This window comes from Pipistrellus kuhlii, unplaced genomic scaffold (assembly GCF_014108245.1).
Source record: "Pipistrellus kuhlii isolate mPipKuh1 unplaced genomic scaffold, mPipKuh1.p scaffold_m20_p_22, whole genome shotgun sequence".
In the NCBI taxonomy this organism is placed as follows: domain Eukaryota; kingdom Metazoa; phylum Chordata; class Mammalia; order Chiroptera; family Vespertilionidae; genus Pipistrellus; species Pipistrellus kuhlii.
The window spans coordinates 5,443,683-5,469,405 of record NW_023425521.1 but is presented as its reverse complement, the minus strand read 5'-3'; the positions used below and the strand labels follow the sequence as shown (position 1 = coordinate 5,469,405).

Below are 25,723 nucleotides of genomic sequence, written 5' to 3'. Positions count from 1 at the left end.
AGGGAGACGGAGGCCTGCACTGGTGCAAGGGCATCTCTGAGCTGGCAGAGCCGGAGGTGGCCCTGTGCTGTGTTAGGGACCTTCATTCATCCAGCCCCTATTCTGCATCAAGCAATAGGACCTCCCCTCCCCCTTTAGGCTGCTAGTCAGAGCCCTCCAAAGAGACCTGCAATACAAGGAGAACTGAGCGGCTACAGGAATGCAGGGACTGGCCAAGGCCTCTGAGCACCTGCGATGTGCGAGGCACTGGAGGGATACCACACAGCAATCGCGGGACTGGACTGGTCTTGCTTTGTCCTCCTTTTGCAAAGGAGCTTGCTGAGCTCAGAGAGGCGGGCTTATGTGCGCTTATGTGCCCGGAGTCACACATCAGGATTTGCACCGGATCGTTAGGCGCCAGAGCCTCTGTGTTTTCCTTCCTGACCCTATGACAGGCGAGGAGGTGCAGGGAGGAACGGCATTCCAGGCAGGTGGGATGGAGGGGGCAAAGGTGTGTCGTTGAGAGAAGCCAGGGCATTGGGGGAACTGCACGCTGAAGCCCAGAGTGACAGGAAGGCCCGTGTTGGAGGCTGGGAGAGGGCAGGGAAGGCGTGGGTGGGTTTGTGCAGTAAGAAACCAGGGAACGAAGGAAAACAGAGGTGGAAGGAAAGGAGTCCCCTCCGGGCATAACAAAGGAAAGTGGCGGCGCGGTGGGGGATGGCAGGAAAGGCGCGGCTCTCCCCTCTCCCACACCAACCCCAGAGGGCTTGAGGCCGGATCCTGGGCTGGCGGAGCCACAGAAGCGTTCCTGTGAGGCTGGAAGGAGGAGAAACTAGCTCAGCGGGAAGAGGGAGCAGGTAGTCCTTGTGCATGAGGATGAGGGAGTACATTCAGTCGCAGCCCACTCAGGACAGTGACCAGTCCCCGCCCAGCTGCCCAGCTCCGGGCCCAGGACCCACCTCTCCTCGCTCGCCAGGCTCCAGAGCCAATCCCTGCTAAGGGTGGGCTCCTCCCTGCCCTCCTGACTGGCCAGGTGCTGCACGCTGCCCCCCACCCCACCCCAGGTCCTGCCAGCATCTCTCCCCAGGCAGGTGGTCAGGGCTGGCGGCACCTCCCCTCCCACCCACGCCGTCAGCCCTGTACCCCCCCTCTCCCTCTATTCCCAGAAACGGAGGACAGTCGCTATGCCTCGGGGCGGGATGGCCTTGTGTTCCCTCCGTGACTTCGCTGTAAATGGACTTCCATGAAGCGCGGTGGAGGAAAGGGGACAGGGGCAGGAAGGGCGAACAGGCTTCTCCCCAGAGCCAGCAGCTCCTTCCCCTGCCCCCAAGTTCTCACAAAACTCCTCACCCAGCCACAGGGGACATCCTCACTCCGCGTGGGTGTGTGCTGGGGATGGGGCAAGTCAGGAAAGGTTCTATGGTCGAGACCCTTCCCACTGGGCCAGGCAGCTGGATGCTGGAGCCAGGCCTGCATTCCGGGGCCAGGCAGCTGTTTCCTGAACTAATGAAGCAGCATGGGGGCAGGTTCCCACAGGGAGGTGCCAGGGTGAGGAGAGGCAGGGACATTGGTCTGGGGGGGGGGGGGCGGTATCCGTATATATATATACGCTGAGGATGGGCCTACGGCCGCCTTCCAGCCACCTTGGGGTGGGAGCTGGCATGGAGGGGGACGTTGTGGGGAAGGCGTGCTGGGGGTGAGGCAGGACCTTTAGGAGCCTAAGGGCTTCAGCTCTCCCTTCTCCACTGAGCAGAGATCCTCCCTGGACCACCTCCAGCCTACTGGGGAAGGCTCCTCACCTCCCCCCCACCTTCCCCTGGCTCTTGCACAACAGGAACTCTCCTTGAAGAAGGGACCTGCAGCAGAGGAAACAAAGGCATCTCTGTGCTGTGCCCCCCCCTCGCCCCCTCCCAGGGACGGCTAGGTCAAGGTGACCTCTGTCTGTCCTCCCCAGGGTAGGGGCATCCGCAGGGCCTTCTCTGCCAACCTGGTCTCCAAGGACAGGGCAGCAAAGGGACGTGAGAAAGCTCTTTCCTTCCTTCATCAACTCACAGCAACATGCAGTCATCGGCCTCATTCCACACAGCAGGGGCCGGGGCTGACTTGGAGGTGGGTGTGCCACGGGAAGCGCCACGGAACAGTGGTGGGCTGGCCCAGTCACAGGGGACATCGTCACTCCGTGGGTGTGTGCTGGGGATGGGGGAGGTCGAGAAAGGTTCTACGGCAGAGACCCTTCCCATGGGGCCAAGCAACGTGCATTCCCTGGCCTCTCTCCTGAACTCATCAAAGGGGCTGCTTCTTGCTGAAACTGGTTTAGCTCAGTGGATAGAGCGTCGGCCTGCGGACTGAAAGGTCTTAGGTTCGATTCCGGTCAAGAGAATGATCCTTGGTTGCAGGCACATCCCCAGGAGGGGGTGTGCAAGAGGCAGCTGATCAATGATTCTCTCTCATTGATGTTTCTAACTATCCCTCTCTCTTCCTCTCTGTAAAAAATTAAGAAAATATATTTAAAAAAAAAAAGGGGGGGGGGTGCTTCTAGCTGTGCCTACCCTCAAGGTTACTGCAAGGATGAGTTGAGTTGAGGTGTGTAAACATGTTTGCACACAACGATACCATGATTCATTCCAGGATGTGTGCACACTGTGCTAACTACAGACTAGGCCAGGGATCGTGACTGTTCCTAATAAAATATGGTCATCTTCTTTGAAGGACTGTATACCCGTAAGATGTTTCTTCAATCATGTTATTTTTACATGTAACACATATTTTCATCCTTCCTCACTCCCTGTGTACTAGTGTGACTTGGAATTGGGGCTGAGGGGGCATTTGGGGGGGGCATCCTGGGACCCCCGGCTCAGTCCGCACCCTACGCAGTCTCTGACCTTCCTAAACCCCATCCCCTGGGCCTCAGTCTTTCTCCTCTATCGTCTGGGCCTCTAAAACCACCGGGGTGCTTTGTGGTAAGAAATAGCAGAGACCAAACCAGGGGACTGAAAGCAAAAAGAAACCCCAAGTTTGACATTTCTGGGTAGCTGTGTTATCCGGAGCCATGACCACAGTCACCTCTGCCCCCCAACCCAACTCTGACACCCTTTCCTCGTCCACTCCTTTGGGCGGCCTTTGCCCATCCTGGGAAAGCTCCAAAGCTCCTCCCCTCCCCACCGCATCTCTACGGGAGAACAGAGGCACCAAGAGACGAGAGAAACCCAGACTGAGTCAACCGGGGAGCGAGAGAGGCCCAGAGAGAGAGAGAACAGGAGAAGAATAAAGAAGCAGAGCCTCACAGTCTGGGGGAGCCAGAATGCATCACGGGACACAACGTGAGGAGGAGCACACGGGGGCTCTGAGGGCACTGCAGCATGTCCTTGTAGGCTCGCCCCTCCAGTTTTGTTCACTGGGACTTCCATGCTACCTTTTTAGGACTCGGGACTGCCCAACCCCTAGCCAAGCCCGGCCCCAGCCAGCCAGATGTTCTGTGGGTGGGTGGGGCTGCCAGCTAGTAGGCCCCTGTAGGCCCTGGGGAGGAGGCGGGAGAGGTGGCTGCCTGGAAGTGGGCAGGCAGGGGTCCCACTCTGGAGCCCGCACCCCCGTGTCATCCTCTCCAGAAGCCCAGATGTGGGTACATCTCCAGATACGACTCAGAGGACGTGGAAATCCAGGAACCTGCTCCCACCGACGGACGTGCCCACCTGCTCCTCGTGAGAGGCTGGAGGGCGCAGGTGCCACGTTGGGTTTGGATCTGCTGCTGACAGGCTGCGTGACACTGGCCAAGTCACTTCCCCTCTCCAGCCTCTGTTTCCCCATTTGTAAAATATTTACGGTTGTTTCCAGCTCTGGCACTTGACCTTATTGCAGGGGCCCCCAGCTCTGGGCCTCTGAACCTCCTCTGCCAGATGCATTGCACAGAGTGGGGGGCAGCGGGAGGGGGAGGCCCGGGCTTCCTCCTCCCAGGGGCTTCCCGGCGGAGCATCTAAAGAGCAAGGTTCCCTCGATCCTCTGGGAACCCCCTCCACAGTTTTCAATTCCTTTCCTCACGGACCTGCCAGCTCAGACTGCGACCACACATGGAAGTGTGTGTATGTGGGTCCCAGGCATTCCAGCTCCTCCTGCAGCTTCTAACTCCGGGGTTTTCTCTGACGTAAAAAGGAGGAGGGAGGGGAGGAGGCGAGGGGAACGAAGGTGGAGAAGGGGAAAGAGGAAGAGAATGGAAAAGGGCAGGCCTACCAGGGGGAAGAGAATGGAAAAGGGTGGTGGGAGAGAATAATCCCTGCCCCCCTCCCCCCAGAAGTCTTGGCTCGGCTTGGCCCTGAGAGGGCAGCCAGCCTGGCCCCTAGCTTGCTGCTGCCAATACCAGCTGCCAGGCAGAAGGAGGCCTAGAGGAGAGGGAAACTGGGCAAAGGGGATGGAAGGCTTCCAGTCCAGCCTTGCCCAACTCTGCAGGCCCCTCCGGGGGCCCTCAGGGAGGGGCTGCGACCCAGGCAAGGCCTGGGAAGGGTGTTCCCTGCTCTGGCGGGGCCTGCAGGCCATCCCGAGCCTTAGGATCCAAGGGAGCCCTCCCTGGACCTGCCTGAAGGTAGAACCAGCTTCCGATGGGACTGGGCTCGGGTGAGGGGAGGGGCAGGGTCATTTATGGACCATAGTTTGCCAACTAGGCTGTGTGCCCACTGTGTCACGCTGGTCAAGCCCCTTCCCCTCTCTGGACTTGTCTGCAAAATCGGGGGGGGGGGGGGTGACGGGGGGTTCCACTCATGACCGCCAAGGTTCTTTTTCAGCTGCAGAGGGTGAGTGCGAGGCCACAGGAGTCGTGGAAGGAGGGGCGGTGGGGCTGGCGTGAGCAGGCTTCTCTGGAATCCCCAGTCTTTCCCCTCCCGAGGGCTTTGCGTCTGAAGACACCGAAGCCGCGTCCCCAGCCCACACGCGCGCACGCACACACACACACACACACACATTTCCATTTTCAACCTGGAGACCCCGAGCGATGACGGATGCCGCCTCTCCAGACGGTCCAGCCCTCTCTCCCTCCCTTTCTTACGGATGAGGAAACTGAGGCCCGTGGGTTTGGGATTTCCAAGCGCCCGGGATTTCCCAGCCCCAAAACACCCCCTTTCCCGCGCCCCAGCCTCGCCGCGGGGTCCGAGGCCGGGGCTCCCTCCCGGGGGACCCCGCCGTCGGGGCAGCCCCCGCCCAGCCGGCCGCGCGGGGCCAGGGCCGCGGCCGCCGCGGCGCACTGGCCCGCGGGGGAGCCGGGACCGAGGGCGGGGGCGGGGCGGGGCGGGGGCGGGAGGGAGCCCGCGGGGAGGGGTGCTGGCGAGCGCTCGCGCGCTGTGTATGGTCTATCGGAGGCAGCTGACCTTTGAGGAGGAAATCGCTGCTCTCTGCTCCTTCCTGTAGTAACAGCCGCCGCCGCCGCCGCCGCCGGGAGCCGGGCCGGAGGAGAGCCGCGGCCCAGAGCCGCCCGCCGCCCGGACGGCCGGTGCCGCCAGGTGGGTGGCCGCGCCGCGCGTCCCGGGCGGGGTGCGCGCCGAGGGGACACGGGCTCCCGTGCTGGCCCCGCGCCCGGAGCCCGGAGCCCCGAGCCCGGAGCCCCGAGCCCCGAGCCCGACGGCCGGCCGGGGGGGAGCGGGGAGCGGGGACCGGTCCCCGCGCCCGGGAGGGAGTTGGGGCGCCGCTCCGCCGGGGGGCGCGGACCGAGGGAGGCGCCGCTGGGGGGGCGTCGTCCCCGCGCTCGGGGCGCAGGGGGCGCTGTCGGGCTCCGGGCCGGGGGAGCGGGATCGCGGGGCGCAGCGGCTCGGGCGCCACCGCCGAAGGGAGGGAGGGAGCGCCTGTCTCCCCAGCCCTCTCCGAGCCGCTCGGGCCACGTGCCCGGGGGACCCCGCCGTCCAGGGGGCGCCGTGGGGAGCGCGGCGCTGGGCTGGGCTACCCCTCCTCCCCAGAAACTGGTACCCAGGGTCCTCGGCAGTGCCCTCGGGGGGTTCTTGCAGAGAGAGGTCCCAGCGAGGGCCACGGCGGGCAAGTTTCTCTTTCAGTTTTTAGCTGTCCCCCCACCCCACCCCGTCCGGGGAAGCCCCGGTGGGGCGAGGGGAGAGGAAGAGGAGGGCACCTGACTCTCGGGGGGGGGCCCTCCCCAGGCCGCCGCGGGTTCCTCGTTGGAGGGCAGGGCGGCCTTCCCCTCCTCACCATCTCTCTTCCCGCACAGGAAAGCGTGTCTGCGGGAGGGAGGGGCCTCCCGGCGGCCCGGGCACGGGTGGGCATGGCAGAGCCGGGGCCAGGCCCAGCCATTCCTCGCTCCTCGCTCCTGCCCGGCCAAGGCGCCTCCTCGGCCATCTGCTCGACCCCCTCTTCCGCTCCCCCCACCCCCCAGGTGAACGGCCATGGCGGGCTGGATCCAGGCCCAGCAGCTGCAGGGGGATGCGCTGCGCCAGATGCAGGTGCTGTACGGCCAGCACTTCCCCATCGAGGTGCGCCACTACCTGGCCCAGTGGATCGAGAGCCAGCCCTGGTAGGTGCCCCCTCGAACCCCCCCCCCTCCGCTGGCTTCCTCCCTCCTGGTGCCCCGGACCCTGCCATCCAGGCCCCTGGGCCGTTAGGTCTCCTCCTCCGTGCGGGTGGGTGTTAATCTGGTCCTGTCTGCTCCTTTCTGGGAGGAAGGGGCCAGGCTCCATGGTCGTGGGATAGGGGGGCGGGGAAAGGGGAGCCTGGGAAGGGAGAGGGGGTGTTTCTGGACTCCGATGCCCCTGGCGCTGCCAGGAACAAGGCCTGTGGGCGCCAGAGCCCTCTTAGTCAGGAGCTTGGGGTTTCCGAGTCCCGCTGGCTGCCTGGCTTCCTTGCACCACAGAAGGCTTCTTCTCTACCCTGCCCCGCCCCAAGGGATGCCATCGATCCAGAAAATCACCAGGACCAAGACAAGGCCTCCCAGCTCCTGCAGGGCCTGGTGCAGGAGCTGCAGAAGAAGGCGGAGCACCAGGTGGGGGAAGACGGGTTCTTGCTGAAGATCAAGCTGGGGCACTACGCCAAGCAGCTCCAGGTGGGTGTGAGCAGGGGTCGTGGGCAGGGAGGCAGTGTCCGCCTTCTGGTTCCAGCGTCAGAGCCCCTGGGTTTTTCCTGGCCTGGACACTCCCTGACTCACCGTGTGGCCTCGACCTTATGGGCAACTTTTCTGCCCTTCGATTTCCCCCACCCCCTCTTTCTGAACCAGACCTGTTGGGTCCCTTTAGCATATTACAAAGCGAGAAGTGTGTGTGTGGGGGGGGGTGCTTGTCCCCAAGAGGAGGAGGATGGGTGAAACCGCCTTCTGGACAGATCAAGCAGGATTCCTTTATAGGAGAAAGGAGGAGGGACAGATTCTAGAAGTGAGGGAGTGAGGCCACCAGACATCCCTCTCAGGTGGAGGGACGGGGGGGGGGGGGTCTGGAAGGGGGACAGGAGAGGCGCAGAGTTGTCAGCTGAAAGAGCCTTGAATGAGGGTTGAGATGGAAGATGTACCTTCTCCTTCCCTTGGGGGGAGGGGGGAGGAGGAGGGGGGAGAGAGGAAGTTTTAGTGGGAGCAGGAAAGGGGTGTGGGTAGTAATCATAGTCAGGCATTTATTGGAAGTCACTCGTATTTCTCAGAGAACCACTTTTAGACATAAGCAGCTGGGTGCCAGGGAAATAAAAAGCCCATCCCACCAGAGGGAGGAAACAGGAGAAACCTGGGGCAAAGAAGGAAGCAGAATAGGAACCCAGAGCTGGAGCACGGTGGAAAGTTCCTTCACCTCGACATGAGGGGCTCTGAGGTCTGAGTCATCTGCTCACTCATCTGCTTCACTCTGTATAAGCACTGAACCTCGCCAAGCATCGGTCTTCTCATCTTCGAAATGGGGACAGTCATTTCTGCCATGTCATAGGGTTTCGTTGATAGGAAAGTCACAGGGGATGATGGATTGAAAGTGGGTTTCTAATGCACTGCCAACCAAACGGAGATCTGGGAGGGGGAAATCAAGTCAAGGAGAGACAGAGGTATGTGGTGACAGTTCCAGAGACTTCTGGGTGGTGGTGGGGGAGAAGCTGAGGCAGGACTGGAGGAGAGGAAGGTGTGGGCATGCCACGGTGACAGGCATGGTAGGCACAGAGGATGGCTACTGGTAGCTGCTCTTGGATTCTTTCAGAACACGTATGACCGCTGCCCCCTGGAGCTGGTCCGCTGCATCCGGCACATTCTGTACAATGAGCAGAGGCTGGTCCGAGAAGCCAACAACGTGAGTGCCCCCTGGGTGTGGGGGGAGGAGCTGGGAAGGCTTTTCTCTTCGGACACAACTTCGCCTTATACATACGGGCATGAGAGAACACCAGGGAAATAAGAGACACGAGCAGGTGTGAGGAACAGTGTTGTTTGCAGGTGTGGAGTGACCCCTGGCTTCAGTCCCTGGCTCCCTCACTTTCTAGCTGTGTAACTTGAACAAGTTAACTTAACCTCTCTGAGCCTATGTTTCCTCAATTATAAGCAGGGATGGTGTTCGTACCTACCTTGCAGGATTACTGTGGCATTAAATGAGATGCTATATGGGCCAGGGACAGACAAACAGACCAATGACACAGAAGAGGAAGTCCTAAACACACACACACAAACACACACACACACACACACACACACACACACACGCACTCACACACACAGCTGGAATCTCAGTCTATGTCAGAAATGGCATTACAAATCACCAGGGAAAAGATTTGTCATTCAATAAATGGGTCAGGGCCACATAAGAAATCTTCTCTGGGATGGTCTGTGAGGAGAAATGGAGCCAAGGTCTGTGTCAGAAAATTAACACAGTCAAGCTCAGAGAAGTGAGGCCCAGAGAGGCAGAATAGGGACTCATTCCCCAGGTTCTGGAATCATAAAGGCGTCGAACATCTGCTCAGACAATGGTACCAATGTTATGCTACCTGCGATAAAGCAAAATGAATTTCATAAAATGACATCACACAGGGAAAGACCGCCGAATAGTGCCGGGAGCACAGGTCATATGTATTATCTATTTGTTGTTGTGAACACTGATCTCGGGAATTGGGCAGTTCATTCCGTAAACCTGTACTGAGGTCCGCGGTGCGTCTGGCCCTGGGCTAGGCCTGACAGATAAAGACCTGTCCCCGGGGAGTCTGGGTGCTGACTGACTGTCTAGCGGTGAATGGAGGGCTAAGGAGGCATATGTGGGGAAAAGCACCCAGCTCAAATTGGGGCAGGCGGCAGCGGGCGTGTCCTGAGGAAGGAGAGGTCTGAACTACAGTGGAGAAAGCAGGAGGGAGGAGGTGGGAAGAGATTATAGTGAAAATTACAACAGTATTTGTGAGGGCAGGAAGGCAAGAGCCATCTTATCATATTTGAAGACTTGCAAATAGTCAGTGCACCTGGGGAGAGGGGAGCCCAGTGGGGAGTCCTGATGGGGAAAGCCAGAGAGGAAGCAGAAGCCAGAGGGTCTTCCAGGACAGCCCTGGAGTCCCTTGGCTGTAAACATACAAATGAGTTAGGCGCCAGTTAGGAACTACGTGTCCATGAGCAGGTGTTGACATGGTTGGGGGAGGGGAGTTCAGGGGATGGGATCATTCTTTCTCCTAGCCCATGAGGCTGTTCTTGGACACCTTTGATGATTTGGTGATGCACAAGACAGACGATGTCTTGGCACTTAGAAGGCTCACATCCTAGGGCAAGGAGGCAGACAAGAAAGATGGCTGAGCATCAACCTATGTACCAGGAGGTCACAGTTCAATTCCCAGTCAGAGCACACGCCCAGGGTTGTGGGCTTGATCCCCAGGAGGGATGTGCAGGAGGCAGCCCATCAACGATTCTCTCTCATTGTTGATGTTTTCATGTCTCTCTCTCCTTTCCTCTCTGAAATCAATGAAAATATTTAAAAAGAAAAGGAAGAAGTAAACCCAAGAGCTAGCCACTCTCAGATAAGGGTGGTGCTGTTTGGAATTGGCCCTTCAGAGAAGGTCACTCTGAAAAGGTACCAGTTGAAGCGCCAGCCTTGGGAAGATCTGGTGCCAGAATGTTCCAGAGTGATGGAACAAGAAGTGCAAAGGCCCCGAGGCAGCGACGTGCTGTGTGTTTAAGGGACAGAAAGTAGCTGTTGTGGGAGCAGAGGCTGGCTTTGCCGCTCTGTTGACTAATGAGTTTGCCGACCACTGACCTAGACTCTCGATTCCAGTAATTGCAGGCTGTTGCTGTTCCTGGTGATTAAGCCCATCATCTCCTAGTGGTCGGCAAACTCATTAGTCAACAGAGCAGCAAACCACAGCTTGCAAGCCTCGGTTTACCGACCGACCTAGCCTGTTCCCCACGCTGTCCCCAGCACCTAGCACAGCCCATGGCATCGGGTCAGTGAAAGAGTGTGGAAGGAGGGGGCCTCATCATTAGTAGGAAAACCCAGTTAACTCTTGGGAGGTGTTGGGTTCTAGTCTCTTCGAAGAGAATTTAGAAGAGAGCGTGTTTGGGATACTCCGGTGGAGGCCAGAACGGCAATCGAAGCTTCTGCTGCGAAGATTCCGTAGGTAGATTCCACAGTCTGCCGGCTCACATGTCTCTCCTCCTGCTTGGTCCCCTCCACCCTCGTTCTGACCAATGACGATCCTTCTGGCTCAACTCGCCCTTCCTTTTGACCCTAGAGTCAGAGTTTGGGGTCTGTATAGTATTGGCATTCCCCCAAGCCCGAGGTTTCCTTACATCCTCCCTGCCCAGCTCACTGCGGCCTGCGTGTCTGATATGTCCCCAGGGCGCCTCTCCCGTTGGGATGCTGGTGGACGCCATGTCCCAGAAGCACCTTCAGATCAACCAGACCTTCGAGGAGCTGCGGCTGGTCACGCAGGACACGGAGAACGAACTGAAGAAGCTGCAGCAGACGCAGGAGTACTTCATCATCCAGTACCAGGAGAGCCTGCGGATCCAAGGTGAGGCTGCAGCAGCGGGGGTGGTGTGCATCGTGAGGATGGGAGCGAGGACCACTTTGTGAGCTCCTGCAGGGGTGGGATGAGGTCGTGTCTGTGTCCTGGAACCTTCCCAGAGCCTGGGGGACGGAGCCCTCGCTGCAGGCCAGGCTCCGGGCTAAGCCTTTTGCATGCATGACTCCATTCAGCCTTCACAACAAGCAGTTGTAGGATGTAGGGAGTTGCATTATCTCTCTTTTGCAGATGGTAAAACTGAGGTTCAAAGAGAGCAAGTTACGTGGCCTGAGTTGCTTATAAATCACTGTACTTTATTAACCAGTATTGTCTCCCTAATTGTAGGTAGTCAGTGACTATCTCAATGAAGAAATGAATATGGGCAGAGTGTTCCCCAGTCAGAGGGAGCATCTGGGTTGAGAGTTCCCAGACTGGCCCAGGCTGAGAGAGGTGGGACTCCAGGCACGCCCCTTCTTTAGTCCTCCTTACAGGAGCTGGGGCTGGAAGGAGGAGGGGACAGTGGACAACTCTCCTGTCTCCCAGGGCTGTCCCACCCCATCCTAGTGAGAACAGGAGGTGTCAGGCTATCTTTTCCTTTGCTCTTCTTTTTCTGGCTTCTTCAGGTAATTGATTTTAGACCTTTCTTCTTTCCTAGAACATGGACTCAGGGCCATAAACTTCCCTCTTAGCAGTGTTTTAGCTGCCTCTCCTGATTTTGAATATGCTGTCTATTCATTATCATTCTGTCTGGAGTATTTTCTAATTTCTCTTCTTATTCTTTTGCACATGCGTTTGGAAGGGTATTGTTTAATATCCAGATATTTTTTCTAGATGTCATACCATTATTGATTTCATTTTCCATTTCATTATTGAATTTCATCGTTGTCAGAGAACGTACTCTGTATGATCTCCATTCTTTTAAATTTATTGAGACTTGTTTTATGGCCCAGCATATGTTCAGTCTTGGTGAGTGTATCTGGTGGACTTGAAAAGAATGTATTTTCTGCTGTGTTTCATTAAAAAGCAGCAAATAATAAATTCCATAATGTTAACAAATATAACCATTCTTATTATAAAAAATACTTAAATGTATGTTATAAATATTTATATAATATATATTTTGCACATTGTATATAATATAGCTATATTTGTGTAACATATATAAACACTATAAATATTTAAAATATATTCAGTACATATGTTTATCATGTTAACATAATAAAATTGTATAAAAAAGTAAAGTAAAATAAATCTATATTTTCCAGAACAAAGTATAGTAAGTAGAGGGGCATTGCTATACATTTTTACACATCTCTTCAGTGCTAGGGAGATGGCTGGATCTTGCTTTCAATCTGTTGTAATATCATATATCTTGCAGCCTCTTGAAAATGCCACTGTATAATTATGAGACTAAAAAAGAAAAAGGCAAAGTCTTGTGATTTTTGAAAACAGTTTTGGCTTTGTGGAACTCCTATAAGGGTCTTGGGAACCCTCCAGGCATCCGTGGTCCTCTTAGAGAACCATGGATCTATGTCGTTATTTATTTTTTGCCTAAAAGTTCTATTAGATGCTGGAAGAGAGGTATCAAAATCTCCTGTTATATTGTGGAATTGTGTACTTCTCCAATTATTCCTGTAAATATTTCCTTCATGTATTTTTGAAGCTTTGTTAATAGATGCACATACATTTATGACAATTGTCTATTGATTGACACTTTAATAATTATGAAAGATCTTTCTCGGTCTCTGGTAATGCTCTTTGTCTTGAAGTCTACTTTATCAGAAATTAACATAACTTCTCAAGCCTTCCAGTTCTCTATTGGCACAGCATATCTTTTCCATGCTTTAAAAAATTTTTAAACGTAGACAGCATATCTGACAACCACTGCTTTTAGTCAAGGTGTTTAGTCCAATGATATTTAATGTAACATTTAATACAGTGGTATTGAGGTCTGTATTTCAGTACTTATTTTCAGTTTCGTTCTTATCCGGTTTTCATTTCTCTATTTTTTCCTTTTATTATTATTTAACTTTTCGTAGGATTCTCTTTTCATTTGCCTTGTTAGCTTTCCTCCTAACCCTGCCCTGTCAGTGTTTTCTGCGGCCAGCACATGGCCTGAGTCACAGCAGGTGTGGAATAGATGTCGGTGGGATGATTCTAGCATGTCTTCTTCCCATCGGCTTCCATACCTGACTGGCCCCACAGAAAAGGCCCACTTCCAAATGGGGCAACAGGGTAGCCACGCTATCAGTTCTGTCCCAGGCCGGGCACCGGTGACCACGTCGATGATCCCGTTCCTGGTTCTCCGTTTCCTGTGTGTGGGTTTGGGTTTGGGTTCTGGTTTGGGTTCGTACCCCTCACGCAATGTCAGTTCGGTCTCACTTACCAGGTTCCCCATCAGAAACACAGACTATCGATCTGTTGTGCAGGGAAGGCTCCGTTCCCTCCAGCGGAGCAGACAATTGCCCCACCTCCCCTGGCGTCCTTCCCAGAAACGCCTGCCCGTCAACAGGAGAGACTAACCGGGTCGCTCCCAGAGGGAGGCCGGACCAGGTGTTGGGGACGCCCCCGCCCCCCGCCCTGTGGAGGCGGGGCTCCCGAGGCGGCACCCAGGGCCCCCGCTGGCTCCCCGCTGGACGCTGCCCTTCCCGCCCGGGCCCCTGCGGGGAGAGGGGAGCCAGGTCTCCGCCTTCCCTCCTCGGCCGGGCTCTTCCTGGCGGTCCGGAGCTGCTCTGGTCCGTCCCAGCCTGAGTGACCTTGGGGCGGGGCCTCGGTCAGGGTGACATGGGCCTCAGAGGCCTGCCAGGAGCTGGACCAAGACGTGCTGATGCTCACCTCGCCTTGACTCAGCCCGAGGAAGGACCCTGGGAGTTCCCAATGGCCATTGGCTGCGCATGATCACCCCAGACGGAGGGCAGCGGCTCCCCTGGCGGGGGTGGGGTGGGGAATGGGGTTGCAGGCTGTGGGGGTGGGCGGTGGCTGTGGTTGGGAAATGCTGGATTTCTTAAGCTGGTCATGAAGTCACAGGTGTTTCTATGTGGTTCTTTCTGCCTCCCCTGTGTCGTACGTATTTCATAGCTGATGTTTTTACGAGGATAACTGTGCCTCCCTGACTCCCCATTCCTGCCATTGCTGAGCTTCCTCACACTGATATGAGGCGAGCTGCCTCTTTTTCCTCAGAGAATATTCCTACTTTTTTTTTCTTCTTAACTTATTTAGTTAATTTTAAATCCCCACCTGAGGACAGAGAGGGAAAACATTGAGCGTTTGCCCTCTGTGGGTGCCCTGGCTGTTGGGGGCACCAGAGGATGCTCAGGCAGCTGAGCCACTGCAGGAGGCGCCAGTCTCGCTGCTGTTGTGTAGGCCGCTCCCCCCCTCTTCTTTCTTCTCCATCTTCTCTCTCTCCTCGTCCTGTTGGCCGGCTGAGCTCACCGTGCCCCAACCTGGACACACGTGCTGGGCGCCTTCCTGGGCAGAGACACTCCTCCCCCCGAGGAGAGGAGCTGTGCCTGGAGGCGGCCAGGCCGGGAGCAGAGCCTCCCCAGGAGGCCAGGCCTGCGGGTGAGGGGGGGCTGGGAGCTGCGGGTCCCTCCCCTCAGGCCTGTCCTGCAGCCCATGGAGCAGCAAGGACCAGTCTCACCAGGAGCTTCCCCGTGCCAGCGGCTTCCTGAGCGTTCTCCATGTCAGCCTTCTGTCCCCACGCAGCCCGCTGAGGCAGGGAGCGGGCTTCCCCGTGTGCACCCGGGGAGACTGAGGCACAGGAGAGAGAAGGGGTTCCCCGAGTCCACCCAGCTAGCCAGTGGCCAGGCCGAGGCAGACGAGGCAGCGTGGCTCCAGGCTGGACCCCGAGGTGGCTGAGGAGGGCTGGGCCCGGCTGTGCGGGCGAGGGCGGGAGCACCCTCCTCAGCTGCACCCACAGCTTCTGCCTCCCGGTCTCTGGAGGGGAGCTCAGCGTTGGGGGCCAGGCAGTGACGCCGGCTCCTCTGGGGCCCTGGGCTGCCAGACCCCTGACTTGCCGTCGTCAGAAACGTCCCCCGGAGGGTCTTGTCTGCGGAGCGAGGGAGCGTGGCTTCTCTGGGTTTCCTGCTGGGAGCCGGGCACCGTGGCCACGGGTGTGCTGTCCCCCCGCAGCCCAGTTCGCCCAGCTGGCCCAGCTGACCCCGCAGGAGCGCCTGAGCCGGGAGACGGCCCTGCAGCAGAAGCAGGCGTCCCTGGAGGCCTGGCTGCAGCGCGAGGCGCAGACGCTGCAGCAGTACCGCGTGGTGAGTGGCGGCCGTCCTCCGGGCGTGGGGGCCGCGTCCTGAGCTGCCGGGACCGAGAGAGGAGCCGGCCAGGACCCCGGGTGGGCGGCCAGGACCCCGGGTGGGGGGCCAGGACCCCGGGTGGGCGGCAGGGGGCCTGTGGGGCCCGTGAGGCAGAGCAGGCGGGGGTTGGGGGGACCGGCCTCCTGAGCGAGCCTGCCCCCCCCTCAGGAGCTGGCCGAGAAGCACCAGCGGACCCTGCAGCTGCTGCGGAAGCAGCAGACCATCATCCTGGACGACGAGCTGATCCAGTGGAAGCGGCGGCAGCAGCTGGCCGGGAATGGGGGCCCCCCTGAGGGCAGCCTGGACGTGCTGCAGTCCTGGTAATGGGGGTGGGGGCCGGGCCGGCAGGGAGGGGGGCAGGGGCTCGGGGTGGTCTACCAGCTGCTCATTCTGCTCCGTGTTTCCATGTGCAGCCGCTCGCTCTGTCCCGTGGCAGGTCTTGCTTCACCCGTGGTCTGGCTCCCGACACAGACCTGGGAGCCGCAGTCATGCCCTCCCTGGGCGGGGGTCACTGTGCTGGGGGTGGGCAGGGCCAGGTGCTCGGGCTGGTTGGGTACACATCAGGGTCCCGCCTCCTGGGCGTCTGTGTTTCTGGAAGTCAGGGCAGCCCCTGTCCTGCTCTGCCCAGTGGACAGGAGTGGGCGCTGAGGTGCCAAGCCTTCCTGGGGGAGGTGGGGCTGGGTCCTGGGGGGCTCCCCCCAGCCGGGCGCCTCTCCCCTGTGGCCTGGGGGAGGGGTGAAGGCCTTGTCCTCTCCTCTGGCCCCGCGGCGGGCGTGCAGGTGTGAGAAGTTGGCCGAGATCATCTGGCAGAACCGGCAGCAGATCCGCAGAGCGGAGCACCTGTGCCAGCAGCTGCCCATCCCCGGCCCCGTGGAGGAGATGCTGGCGGAGGTCAATGCCACCATCACAGACATCATCTCAGCCCTGGTGACCAGGTGACTGCAGCCTCTCGGCCCCGCCCAGCCCCGCATGGAGTTGGCTGGGGGAAGCAGTGGGTGCTTTGCAGATGGGGGGCAGGAGGGCTCTCACTGGAATCCTCGTCTGTCTGCTCACACCCTTTTCCTTCTGTCCCCATTGTCCCTGTGAGCGCTCCCCGGGCTGCCCTTGCTTCCTGCACCCGTGCCCGCTGCCCAGTCCCTTTCCCGGCCTCCCCTCCCGCCATCCCCTCGCAGGGTCTCCCAGGCCCCGTGCCCTCCCTCTGCCTGCCGAGCCCTGCGGGAGGCCCGGCCCCTGAGGCAGCGTCTCGCCCTTGGGTCCCGCAGCACGTTCATCATCGAGAAGCAGCCCCCGCAGGTGCTGAAGACCCAGACCAAGTTCGCAGCCACCGTGCGCCTGCTGGTGGGGGGGAAGCTGAACGTGCACATGAACCCGCCCCAGGTGAAGGCCACCATCATCAGCGAGCAGCAGGCCAAGTCGCTGCTCAAGAACGAGAACACCCGCAAGTACGTGCGCCCCTCCTCTCCGGGGCCTGACTCGGGGCTCCGTCGGGGGCCGCCTCAGCCCTGCACGTGGAGGGAGGCCTGGTGACGGGACGGCATTCGGCCAAACACTGTCCGGTGTCTCTCCTGCTCATTCTGTCTGTCCGGGTGTTCACTCTGCTCCTCCTGAACAGAGGCCTTCCCCCGTCCTTACTGTGCTCAGCACCCAGTAGGTCAACCAGGATGCCCTGCGGGGGTGTCCCAGAACCTGTGCTAAGCACCGGGACATGGTATAATCCAGACAGAACGTGGTTGTGCTTGGCTAGAAGAGCAGGCAGCAGGCATGATGGACGGCCGGGGAGCGATGGGGGAGGCGTGTGGGAGTGGGTCGTGATGGAGGCGGAGCCGTGATACTCGGTCTCAGGCCGCAGGGTGAAGGGGAGGCAGCTAGTGCGGGAGCCCGGGGCGGGCAGAGGATCTTGTCCGGAAGGTGTGTGTGCGGCAGGGCGCCCAGGGCTGGCCGCTCACAGGGTGCGGAGCCTGAGAGGATGAGGAGCGGATGTGGGACGTGGGAGACGGCTGTGTGGACGGAGGGCCCGCCCTGTGGTCTGGGCGTCGGGTGGGGAAGGAGGCCAAGGGGGTCTCACTTTCTTAGCCTCACGTTCTGGCTGGGGAGGGAGGCGGTCCTGGGCGTTTGAAAGCAGGCGGTGTCAGAAAGCGACACGCCACAGAAAGGAGATTAAGACAGGGTCCGTCCCGGCGTCCGGACGGACGTATCCACACCACGCGGGTGGGCGAGGAAGGCCTTTCTGAGAGGATATGTGAACGGAGACCTGAAGGAGGAGGTCAAGCCTACAGAGGCAGTAAAGCACCGAACAGACTGTCAGATTACAGCGGGGAGTGTTGGGGAGGGAGGGAAACAGATCGACCAAAAGACTAGTATGCATGCCTGTAAGCACACCCATGGGCACAAAACACTGGGGGCGGGGGAATGGGGGTGAGGGCATGCAACAAGGGGTAAGGGAGGCTGGGGGAAGGTCAATGGGGGGGGGGGGGGAAGGGAGATATAGATACTATATGTAATATTTTAAAAAGGAATGTCTGGGGCAACAGGAAGAGTGAGTGCAGGAGCCGGAGAGTGGCCCAGCTTGCCTGTTCAGCACCCTGACGAGGCAGCAGGGCCGGCTTATTCTGGATACGGGAAGAGGACCCCAGTGAGGCCCGGGAGGGGGCAGGGGTGGTCATGGGGATACTTGCAGGCTGTGGTCACGATCTTAAGCGCACTAGAAGCGGACGGGCCTCACGTCAGTCTTGATGCCCAAGGTCATTGAACCTCATGAGAGAGACCCGGACCCCACCCTTGAAGGCCGTTGGGCACAGTCAGGCTGATGAGGAAGTAATGCCGAGACCCACCAGGGCCGTGCTCCTGGCCGGGGCCGGTGTGGACACGGGGCGCCCCTCTCTCCCACAGCGAGAGCAGCGGCGACATCCTGAACAACTGCTGCGTCATGGAGTACCACCAGGCCACCGGCACCCTCAGCGCCCACTTCAGGAACATGGTGAGGATGGCCCGGCCCTGGGAGGGGAGGTCTGCCCGGAGCTCGGTCCCCGTAACCAGCGCCTGTCCCCCGCCCCGCCCCGGCCCCAATGCAGTCACTGAAGAGGATCAAGCGTGCGGACCGGCGGGGCGCGGAGTCGGTGACGGAGGAGAAGTTCACGGTCCTGTTCGAGTCCCAGTTCAGCGTGGGCAGCAACGAGCTCGTGTTCCAGGTGAAGGTGAGGCACGCGCCCCCTCGCCCGCGGGCCACCCCGGAAAGCGAAGGGGTCTGCCCGGGCCGCCCGGCTGGTTTGGGAAAGACAGAGAGCTCCGACTCCGATGCCCTGTGATGCCCTCGGAAAGCCTGCGTCCTCTCTGCTGGTGCCCGTGTGCCGGGCTGTGTGCTGGCCGGGCACCAGCCCACAGAACTTGGGCGGCGGGCCGAGAGGAAAGACGACGTGCTTTGTGTGTGTGTGTTTTGCTTTGGTTTTGACGGGAGGGGCCTGTGGGGAAGCAGTGAGGGTGGGGAGTCTGGCCCAAAGCCGAGGGCAAGAGGGTGGTCCTGTGCCCTCAACTCCCATTCTTTGGACTCCCCTAGACCCTGTCCCTCCCCGTGGTTGTCATTGTTCACGGCAGCCAGGACCACAATGCCACGGCCACCGTGCTGTGGGACAACGCCTTCGCCGAGCCGGTGAGTCCCACGGGGCCCCGTCTCCGGAGCCTGGGACCTCCCGGGGTCACTCCCAACCCCTCCGGGCCCTGCCGAGCGTCGGTCCTCCCCCAGCCCTGGCCCAGCCTGAGCGAGGAGAGCGGAGAGGGGCAGCTGGTGGGAGAGCCCTGCCCTCGGCTGTGTCCTGGCTCCCAGCTTAGGATTAGGGTCACCCAGGTCCATGAGCGTGGCCTTGGGGATCTGGCCCCAGATCTTCCTTAGGCTTGGGGTTTGGGTCCCTGATCTCTGTCCTCAGTCCCCTCTGTCCCTCGGTATCTGTGTGTCTGTCTCTGTGTCTGTGTGTCTGTGTTAGCGTGAGAATATGTCCTGCTCCCTCAATCGCACCCTCCCCTTCTCCTCGTCCCCTCAGGGCAGGGTGCCCTTCGCCGTGCCCGACAAAGTGCTGTGGCCGCAGCTGTGCGAGGCGCTCAACATGAAGTTCAAGGCCGAGGTGCAGAGCAACCGGGGCCTGACCAAGGAGAACCTCGTGTTCCTGGCGCAGAAGCTGTTCAACGGCAGCAGCAGCCACCTGGAGGACTACAACAGCATGTCCGTGTCCTGGTCCCAGTTCAACAGGGTGAGGGCCCGCCGCCCGCCGGCCGCCGGCCTGGGCCCCCTGGGCCTCGCCACGCCCCCCCCCCCTCAGGGACAGGGTCCTGGCCGAGGTCAGTGCCCCACCCTCTGTCCCAAGCAGGAGAGAGGGAGGGGGCTGGTACCCCAAGGGAATGCAGTCCACTGTGACAGCCAGGCAGGACCACAGAAAGGAGCCCGGAACTGAGAGCCAGGAACCCTGGGCTCTGGACCCGCCTTGTCAACTGTTTGGCCAGGCCCCTCCCCTGCTCTGGGCCTCGGTTTCCCCCTCTGTGAATGAGGGGGCTGGGCAGGAACGGCTGTTGTACGTCCATCCCCCTCCCCATGGGGTTGTCTGGGCCTCTGGGTCTCAGACCAGAGGTGCGTTGACTCCAGTTCCCTGGCAGAGGGGCTGGGAGCGTGTCCGTTGATGGACGGCCGGGGAGTGGGACAGTAGGGCGGGGAAGTGGGAGAGGGTGCGGATGAGGACAAGCGCTGACATGGGGTGTCGGGGGTTCGCAGGAGAACCTGCCGGGCTGGAACTACACCTTCTGGCAGTGGTTTGACGGGGTCATGGAGGTGCTGAAGAAGCATCACAAGCCCCACTGGAACGACGGGTGAGGAATGGCGGGCAGGGGGCCGGCAGGGCGCTGGCGCGGGACGGCGGCCGCAGGCCCAGCGGTGACACCGTATGCTCCGTGCGCCCAGGGCCATCCTAGGTTTTGTGAACAAGCAGCAGGCCCACGACCTGCTCATCAACAAGCCCGACGGGACCTTCCTGCTGCGCTTCAGCGACTCGGAGATCGGGGGCATCACCATCGCCTGGAAGTTTGACTCGCGTGAGTGCCCTCTTCTGTCCACACGCCAGCCCCACGTCCTCAGACGGCACCTGGTGGGAAAGAGGGGAACGGGGCTCAGAGTCCGGGAGGAAACACATTCCCTTTCCATTGTTTCCCGTTTCGGAGAGCCTCAAACCCGGGCCCCCTGCGGCGCCGGGGTCGCCGGCTGAGGCCGTCAGCAGAGGCATGCTCTCCCTTCCCTGCCCTGCCCCAGCCTTGGCGGTATCTACCCGCCCGGTTTGCTGGGTAGATGTTCCCCCGGCCGTTTCCTCGCCCTGGGCCAGGGAGCTCAGGGATGGGGCTGCAGGGGGGACTAGTAAGAGACCGGGTGTTGCCCTGCTGGTTTGGCTCAGTGGATAGAGCGTTGGTCTGCAGACTGAAGGGTCTCTGGTTCGATTCCGGTCAAGGGATGTACCTTGGATGCAGCACCTCCCCAGGGGAGGTTATGCAGGAGGCAGCTGATCGATGTTTCTCTCTCATCGATGTTTCTTTCTTTTTTAAAATATATTTTATTGATTTCTTACAGAGAGGAAGAGAGAGGGATAGAGAGTTAGAAACATTGATGAAAGAGAATCATCGACCAGCTGCCTCTTGCACATCCCCTACTGGGGATGTGCCTGCAACCAAGGTACATGCCCTTGACTGGAATCGAACCTGGGACCCTTCAGTCTGAAGGCTGACGCTCTATCCACTGAGCCAAACCTGTGTCAGCTCTCATTGATGTTTCTGATTCTCTATCCCTCTCCCTTCCTCTCTGTAAAAATTCAATAAAATATGTTAAAAAAGAGAGAGAGACCAGGTGTCCCCACCAGCCCGCCCTGAACCCCACAGCCCCAGGCCGCCTCCTGGCAGCGGTGGGTTGCGGGTTGTGGGAACGAGCTCGACCCTTTCACAGCCGACCGCAACCTGTGGAACCTGAAGCCGTTCACCACGCGGGACTTCTCCATCCGGTCCCTGGCCGACCGGCTGGGCGACCTGAACTATCTCATCTACGTGTTCCCCGACCGGCCCAAGGACGAGGTCTTCTCCAAGTACTACACGCCCGTGCTCGGTGCGTCCGCGGCCCTCCCCGCCCCCCGCGGCCCTCCCCGCCCCCCGCGGCCCTCCCCGCCCCCCGCGGCCCTCCCCGCCCCCGCGGCCCTCCCCGCCCCCCGCGGCCCTCCCCGCCCCCCGCGGCCCTCCCCGCCCCCCGCGGCCCTCCCCGCCCCCGCGGCCCTCCCCGCCCCCCGCGGCCCGCGGGCACACCTCCGGCGGGGCGGCGGGGGCTCCCCCAGCACAGCCCCGTGGGCTCTGGTCCCGGGATGGTGCAGAGCATGATGTGCAGGGGATGTCAGGGCTTGCAAGGGAGGCGAAACCACGAAGTGGACTCTCTTCTCTGCGAAGGGAGAAGCCGGTAGACTCTCCCTTCTGCCCTTGGGAGAGAAGGCTGCAGTGCTGGGGAGGAGCCAGGATGAGTCAAACCCGCAGAGAAGGCACCTCTCCCCCTGCCGGCCCTGCGCCCCGCCCTCCGTGCTGCTCCTGGGCTTCAGGGCAGGAGCGCAGGGGACAGGTTTTTCCTCTTCAGCTTGTCCCCAGCCCATTGGCTGCCTGTGCTCCTTGGTGTTGGCTCTGTGTCCTTGGCAGGGGCAGGGGTGGGAGAGAGAAAGCAAAGGGCCAGCAAAGGAGGCCCGAGCAGGGATGAGACTGAAGCCCGACTCTGGGTAGCCCTCTGGCTGGCCCGCCAGCCGGTGTCCATTCGGGGTCCGTGGGCCATCTCATCCTGGCTGAGGCCCCCAGCAACCGGGATCAGAGGCGGACTCCAAGGGTGAGCGGTGGGGCTTCCGCCCTCCGGCAAGCTCCCGGAAACTTTGGTTCTCATCACAGTTCCCCCCTCGGCAGCTAAAGCGGTGGACGGGTACGTGAAGCCACAGATCAAGCAAGTGGTCCCTGAGTAAGTGCCCGGGGCCCAGCTCTGGTCTCCCGCTGCCTCTGTTCCCTCCCCCGCCACCCCCTCCCCGCTGTCCTCACCCCTCACCGCCACCCCTCCCGTCCAAGGGCTCAGTCCTGGGGAGGGAACTGGCCTTGGTCTCGCCATGGGCCAGTGCCCAGGGCACCCCCCTCCCCATGCCAGCGGCCTCAGAGGCTCTGCTCTGCTTCCTCCTCCAGGTTTGTGACATCTGCGGACTCTGCCGGGGGCAGTGCCATCTACATGGAACAGGCCCCCTCCCCGGCTGTGGGTCCCCAGGCTCCTTATAACATGTACCCACAGAAGTAGGTTGTGTTCTCACAGGGCTTCATGGCGGGGGGGAGGGGGGGACGGAGGGCAAGGGAGGGGGTCAGGGACTGGGCACTTGGCCTTGGACTGGAGCGCTGGAGGGCTGTGCGCCAAGGAATCCAGAGCTCCTCTGGGGCCGAGACCACCCAGCCCAGGCCAAGCTCTGGCATGTGCCAGGTGCGGGACGGTGAGCTCGGCCAGTGAAAAGCACAGTGCGTTTTGGGACTACGCACAGCAGGGTCCTTGCTCTGGTGCTGGCTAGCGGTGGGACCTTGGGGAAATGGCTGAGCCTCTCTGACGCTCCGTTTTCTCCTCTGTAAAATGGAAGCGAGAATACCTGCCTTGGTGCCTTGGGGGGTTGGGGTCGGGAATAACGAGAGAGAGAGAGAGAGAGAGAGAGAGAGAGAGAGAGAGGGTAAAGCATTTAGCACAGGTGAGACCTCACACAGGAGTCTCTCTCCTATCGATTGCCTCCCAAGCTATGAGTGAGGTGGTCGGTCCTAAGAAGCAGGTGGGAGCAGGGCATCATTGCTGCTCTCTGGGGTTCCCACGGGAGGGAATTAATTCTCTTCTGAGTGGTGGTTGGTCTGGGCTGGATGTCTGGTTGCCTGGGAGGCTCAAGCTGTAGTGGGACCCCCACAGGCTTGGGGGGGGGGGCTGGGGGATGCCAACCAGGTGGCCCTGAGCAAGGTCCTGGACATGGTCAAGCCTCCCTTCCTCCTCGGCACAGCTGAGTAAACGCGTACAGGTGGCTGGGAGGACTGGAGTAACGTGGTTACAGGGCCCAGGTGCTCGTCGGTGCTCAGGGGATGGTCCTGGGATTTAACGGGATCGCAGCGCAGCTGGACAGAGTTCACTGCGTCCGTCAACCGCCTCCCTTGACCGCTGAGGATGGGGCGAGGAAAAGGAATCCTCTGCTCTCCCTCAGGGAGGCAGTGCGAGATGAGACTGGGCTGCCACCCAAAGAGCCAGTGACTACCTCTTGGGGTGCAGGGGTCTAGCCAGAGCTGGTCTGAGTGGGGGAGCAGGCTGGGGACTGCCCCCGAGAGTTTGAGGCGGGGAGACCAGCCAGCTCCCTCTGACACACACCCCCCCCTCCTCTCCGCCAGTCCTGACCCCGTCCTTGACCAGGACGGAGACTTTGACCTGGACGAGACCATGGACGTGGCCCGGCATGTGGAGGAGCTCCTACGCCGGCCGATGGAGAGCCTGGACCCCCGCCTGTCCCCTCCGGCCGGGCTCTTCAGCTCTGCCCGGGGCTCGCTGTCCTGAGCGTGTGAATCCCACACTTCTCGGAAACAATGCCCACGCGAAGGGTTCCTGTCCGTCTGTGATTTTCGTGTTGCTGTGCATATTGGTGCCCTTGCAGGCAGCACGTGTACGCGTGCATACGTGTGTGTATATCTGCGCCCACCTCGCCTTCGCAGTCCTAGGTATCCCAGGAGTCCCGGGCCCGTCTCTGCGGTGGGAGAGGCGGAGCCGTTCCCGTCGCACAGGAAGCCTCCGCCGGGGCTTGTCCGCTCAGCAGCTGTTTGTATGAAACTGTGTACGGAGGGGACTAGAGACGGGCAGCATCTCTAAACTTTACTCCCGACTTAGAAGCTTTGCCTCCCAAATGTGTTTGCGCGCGCACGCACGCCCGTGCGCGCGCGCGTATCTGTGCATCTGCTCTCACGCACCCGTGTGGGTCTGTCGCTTCTTCCCTTGGGAGGTTGGGCTCAGTGTTTTCTACTTTATCGGATGTACATGGACTCCAGACGTTCTGTGAGCCAAGAGCTTGTTATGTAGGTCGTGGCCAAGTCCCCAGCAGCAGAAATGGGTCATTTGAGTCAGGCCCACCAAAGCTGCTCTGAGTGTGTCATTTCTTGGCCTCCCTCATCCAGAGCATGGTGCCCCGGCCAAGGCTCCCGCTCCTTCTCACCCAGCACCCCCTCCCCCCCATCTGGCCCCGCCTCCTGTCCTTGCCTCTGTGGCTTACAGGAGAGGTAGGGGAGGAAGACAGGTGTAGGACCTGGTGTTGCAGGGCTGATCCCTTCTGATCCTGGAAATAACCTGCATGGAGAGACAGCAGCAAATCAGCTGGGATCTGAAGTGAGGGGTGAAAGCCGATCCCTGCTTGCAAGCTGCTGGGAGGCGGGGCCTGGCAGAGGCCTCCCCACAGTTGCATAACCCGCTGTGGTGGGAGAAGGCCTGGCTCGCAGCCTCGCTGGCTCTGCCCTCCGAGGCTGTCTGGCCTGCAGCCAAGGGCAGCTGACAGTGGGATCGCGGGAGCCCCGGGTTGGAATCTCTCTGAAGGCACAGGGGGGGGGTGAGAAGAGGGAGTCTTTTGTACCTTGTACATAGGCCACACACTTGTGAAGTGTTTTGAAATAAAGTATTTTTTTTTTCCATAAAACGGCTGGTGTGGCTCCTGACTGAGGAGCCCTGGGAGCTGGTGGTGTTTCGCTCCTTAGCTTGTGTTTTTAGGGTGCCGCCCCCCCCCCCCCAACACTATCGGTGCTTCTCACCAGACTAAAGAGCTAGGCCATGAGGCCTTGGGAAAGGATGGGGCAGGAATTACTGGGGGGAGGGACGCGAGGAGCAGGAAGACGTGTGGCTGCTGCTGAGAGCAATCCTGAAGCTGGCAGCTGAGGGCCAGGGCCACGGTGACTCTCAGCCCTTCTGGGGCCAGGGTCACAGGGCAGCCTCCCAACCGTCCCTCTTCCCAGACACCAGCAGATGGCACCATCCCGCTGCCCCCATGTCTCCAATGGTCGGCCTGAGACCAGGAGGAGGCTGGTCAGAGCAGAAGGGGAGTCTCCGAGGTCCAGGGGCTGTCGCTGGGGCCTCTGGGGGAAGGAGGGAGCAAAGGCCTACTGACAAGATTTCTTCAGAGCTCAAAGGAGGGAAGGGGCTGGCAGCCGCCCCGGGAGGTGCAGGGGCCCAGAGCAGGGTGCTGGGGGCGGGTGGGGAAGGAAGCAGCCGCCAGCCCCGCCTGAACAAACTAATCTCGCTTCCATCTCTGCAGGAGAAGGCGGCTCATATCTCTCACTCCTGCTCAGATCTGCTCGTGGGACTCGGCACCAGGGGAGGGGGTGGGAGAGCCGAGTGGGTGCCCATGTCTGTGAATTATCACCGCTGACTGAGGGCCAGAGCAGCAGCCGGTTAGTTTGGTTCATCCCCACTGAGTGACTGAAGAGAAAGTGATAATGGAGCAACTGTG

The 25,723-nt window shown here is 60.1% G+C and overlaps 1 protein-coding gene across 5 annotated transcripts; it reads left to right on the top strand.

Moving 5' to 3' along the window:
• The first annotated feature begins 5,313 nt into the window (after window positions 1-5,313).
• On the top strand, window positions 5,314-24,916 carry LOC118726601 (signal transducer and activator of transcription 5A). Of its 5 annotated transcripts, none has more exons than XM_036451558.2 (19): window positions 5,315-5,462; window positions 6,341-6,478; window positions 6,847-7,003; window positions 8,124-8,213; window positions 10,725-10,899; window positions 15,022-15,152; window positions 15,363-15,514; window positions 15,974-16,129; window positions 16,457-16,636; window positions 18,084-18,171; window positions 18,266-18,388; window positions 18,748-18,840; window positions 19,229-19,435; window positions 19,951-20,045; window positions 20,137-20,267; window positions 21,163-21,318; window positions 22,146-22,197; window positions 22,413-22,517; window positions 23,631-23,915. In XM_036451558.2, the coding sequence occupies exons 2-19, from the start codon at window positions 6,351-6,353 to the stop codon at window positions 23,791-23,793; spliced, it is 2,382 nt and encodes a 793-aa protein (XP_036307451.1). In that variant the 5' UTR covers window positions 5,315-5,462; window positions 6,341-6,350; the 3' UTR covers window positions 23,794-23,915. The 5 variants fall into 5 exon arrangements, with proteins under 5 accessions (XP_045442208.1, XP_045442209.1, XP_036307451.1 ...); XM_036451557.2 differs by having other exon boundaries at window positions 22,131-22,197; XM_045586254.1 differs by lacking the exon at window positions 8,124-8,213.
• Window positions 24,917-25,723: the final 807 nt, after the last annotated feature.

Excerpts from the sequence above, each read along its gene's own strand:
- LOC118726601 (XM_045586252.1), top strand. The coding sequence starts at position 6,351 with ATGGCGGGCTGGATCCAGGCCCAGCAGCTGCAGGGGGATGCGCTGCGC. Across the intron at positions 16,637-18,083 it reads AAGAACGAGAACACCCGCAA|CGAGAGCAGCGGCGACATCC; the intron begins GTACGTGCGCCC and ends TCTCTCCCACAG. Across the intron at positions 18,389-18,747 it reads AGCTCGTGTTCCAGGTGAAG|ACCCTGTCCCTCCCCGTGGT; the intron begins GTGAGGCACGCG and ends GGACTCCCCTAG.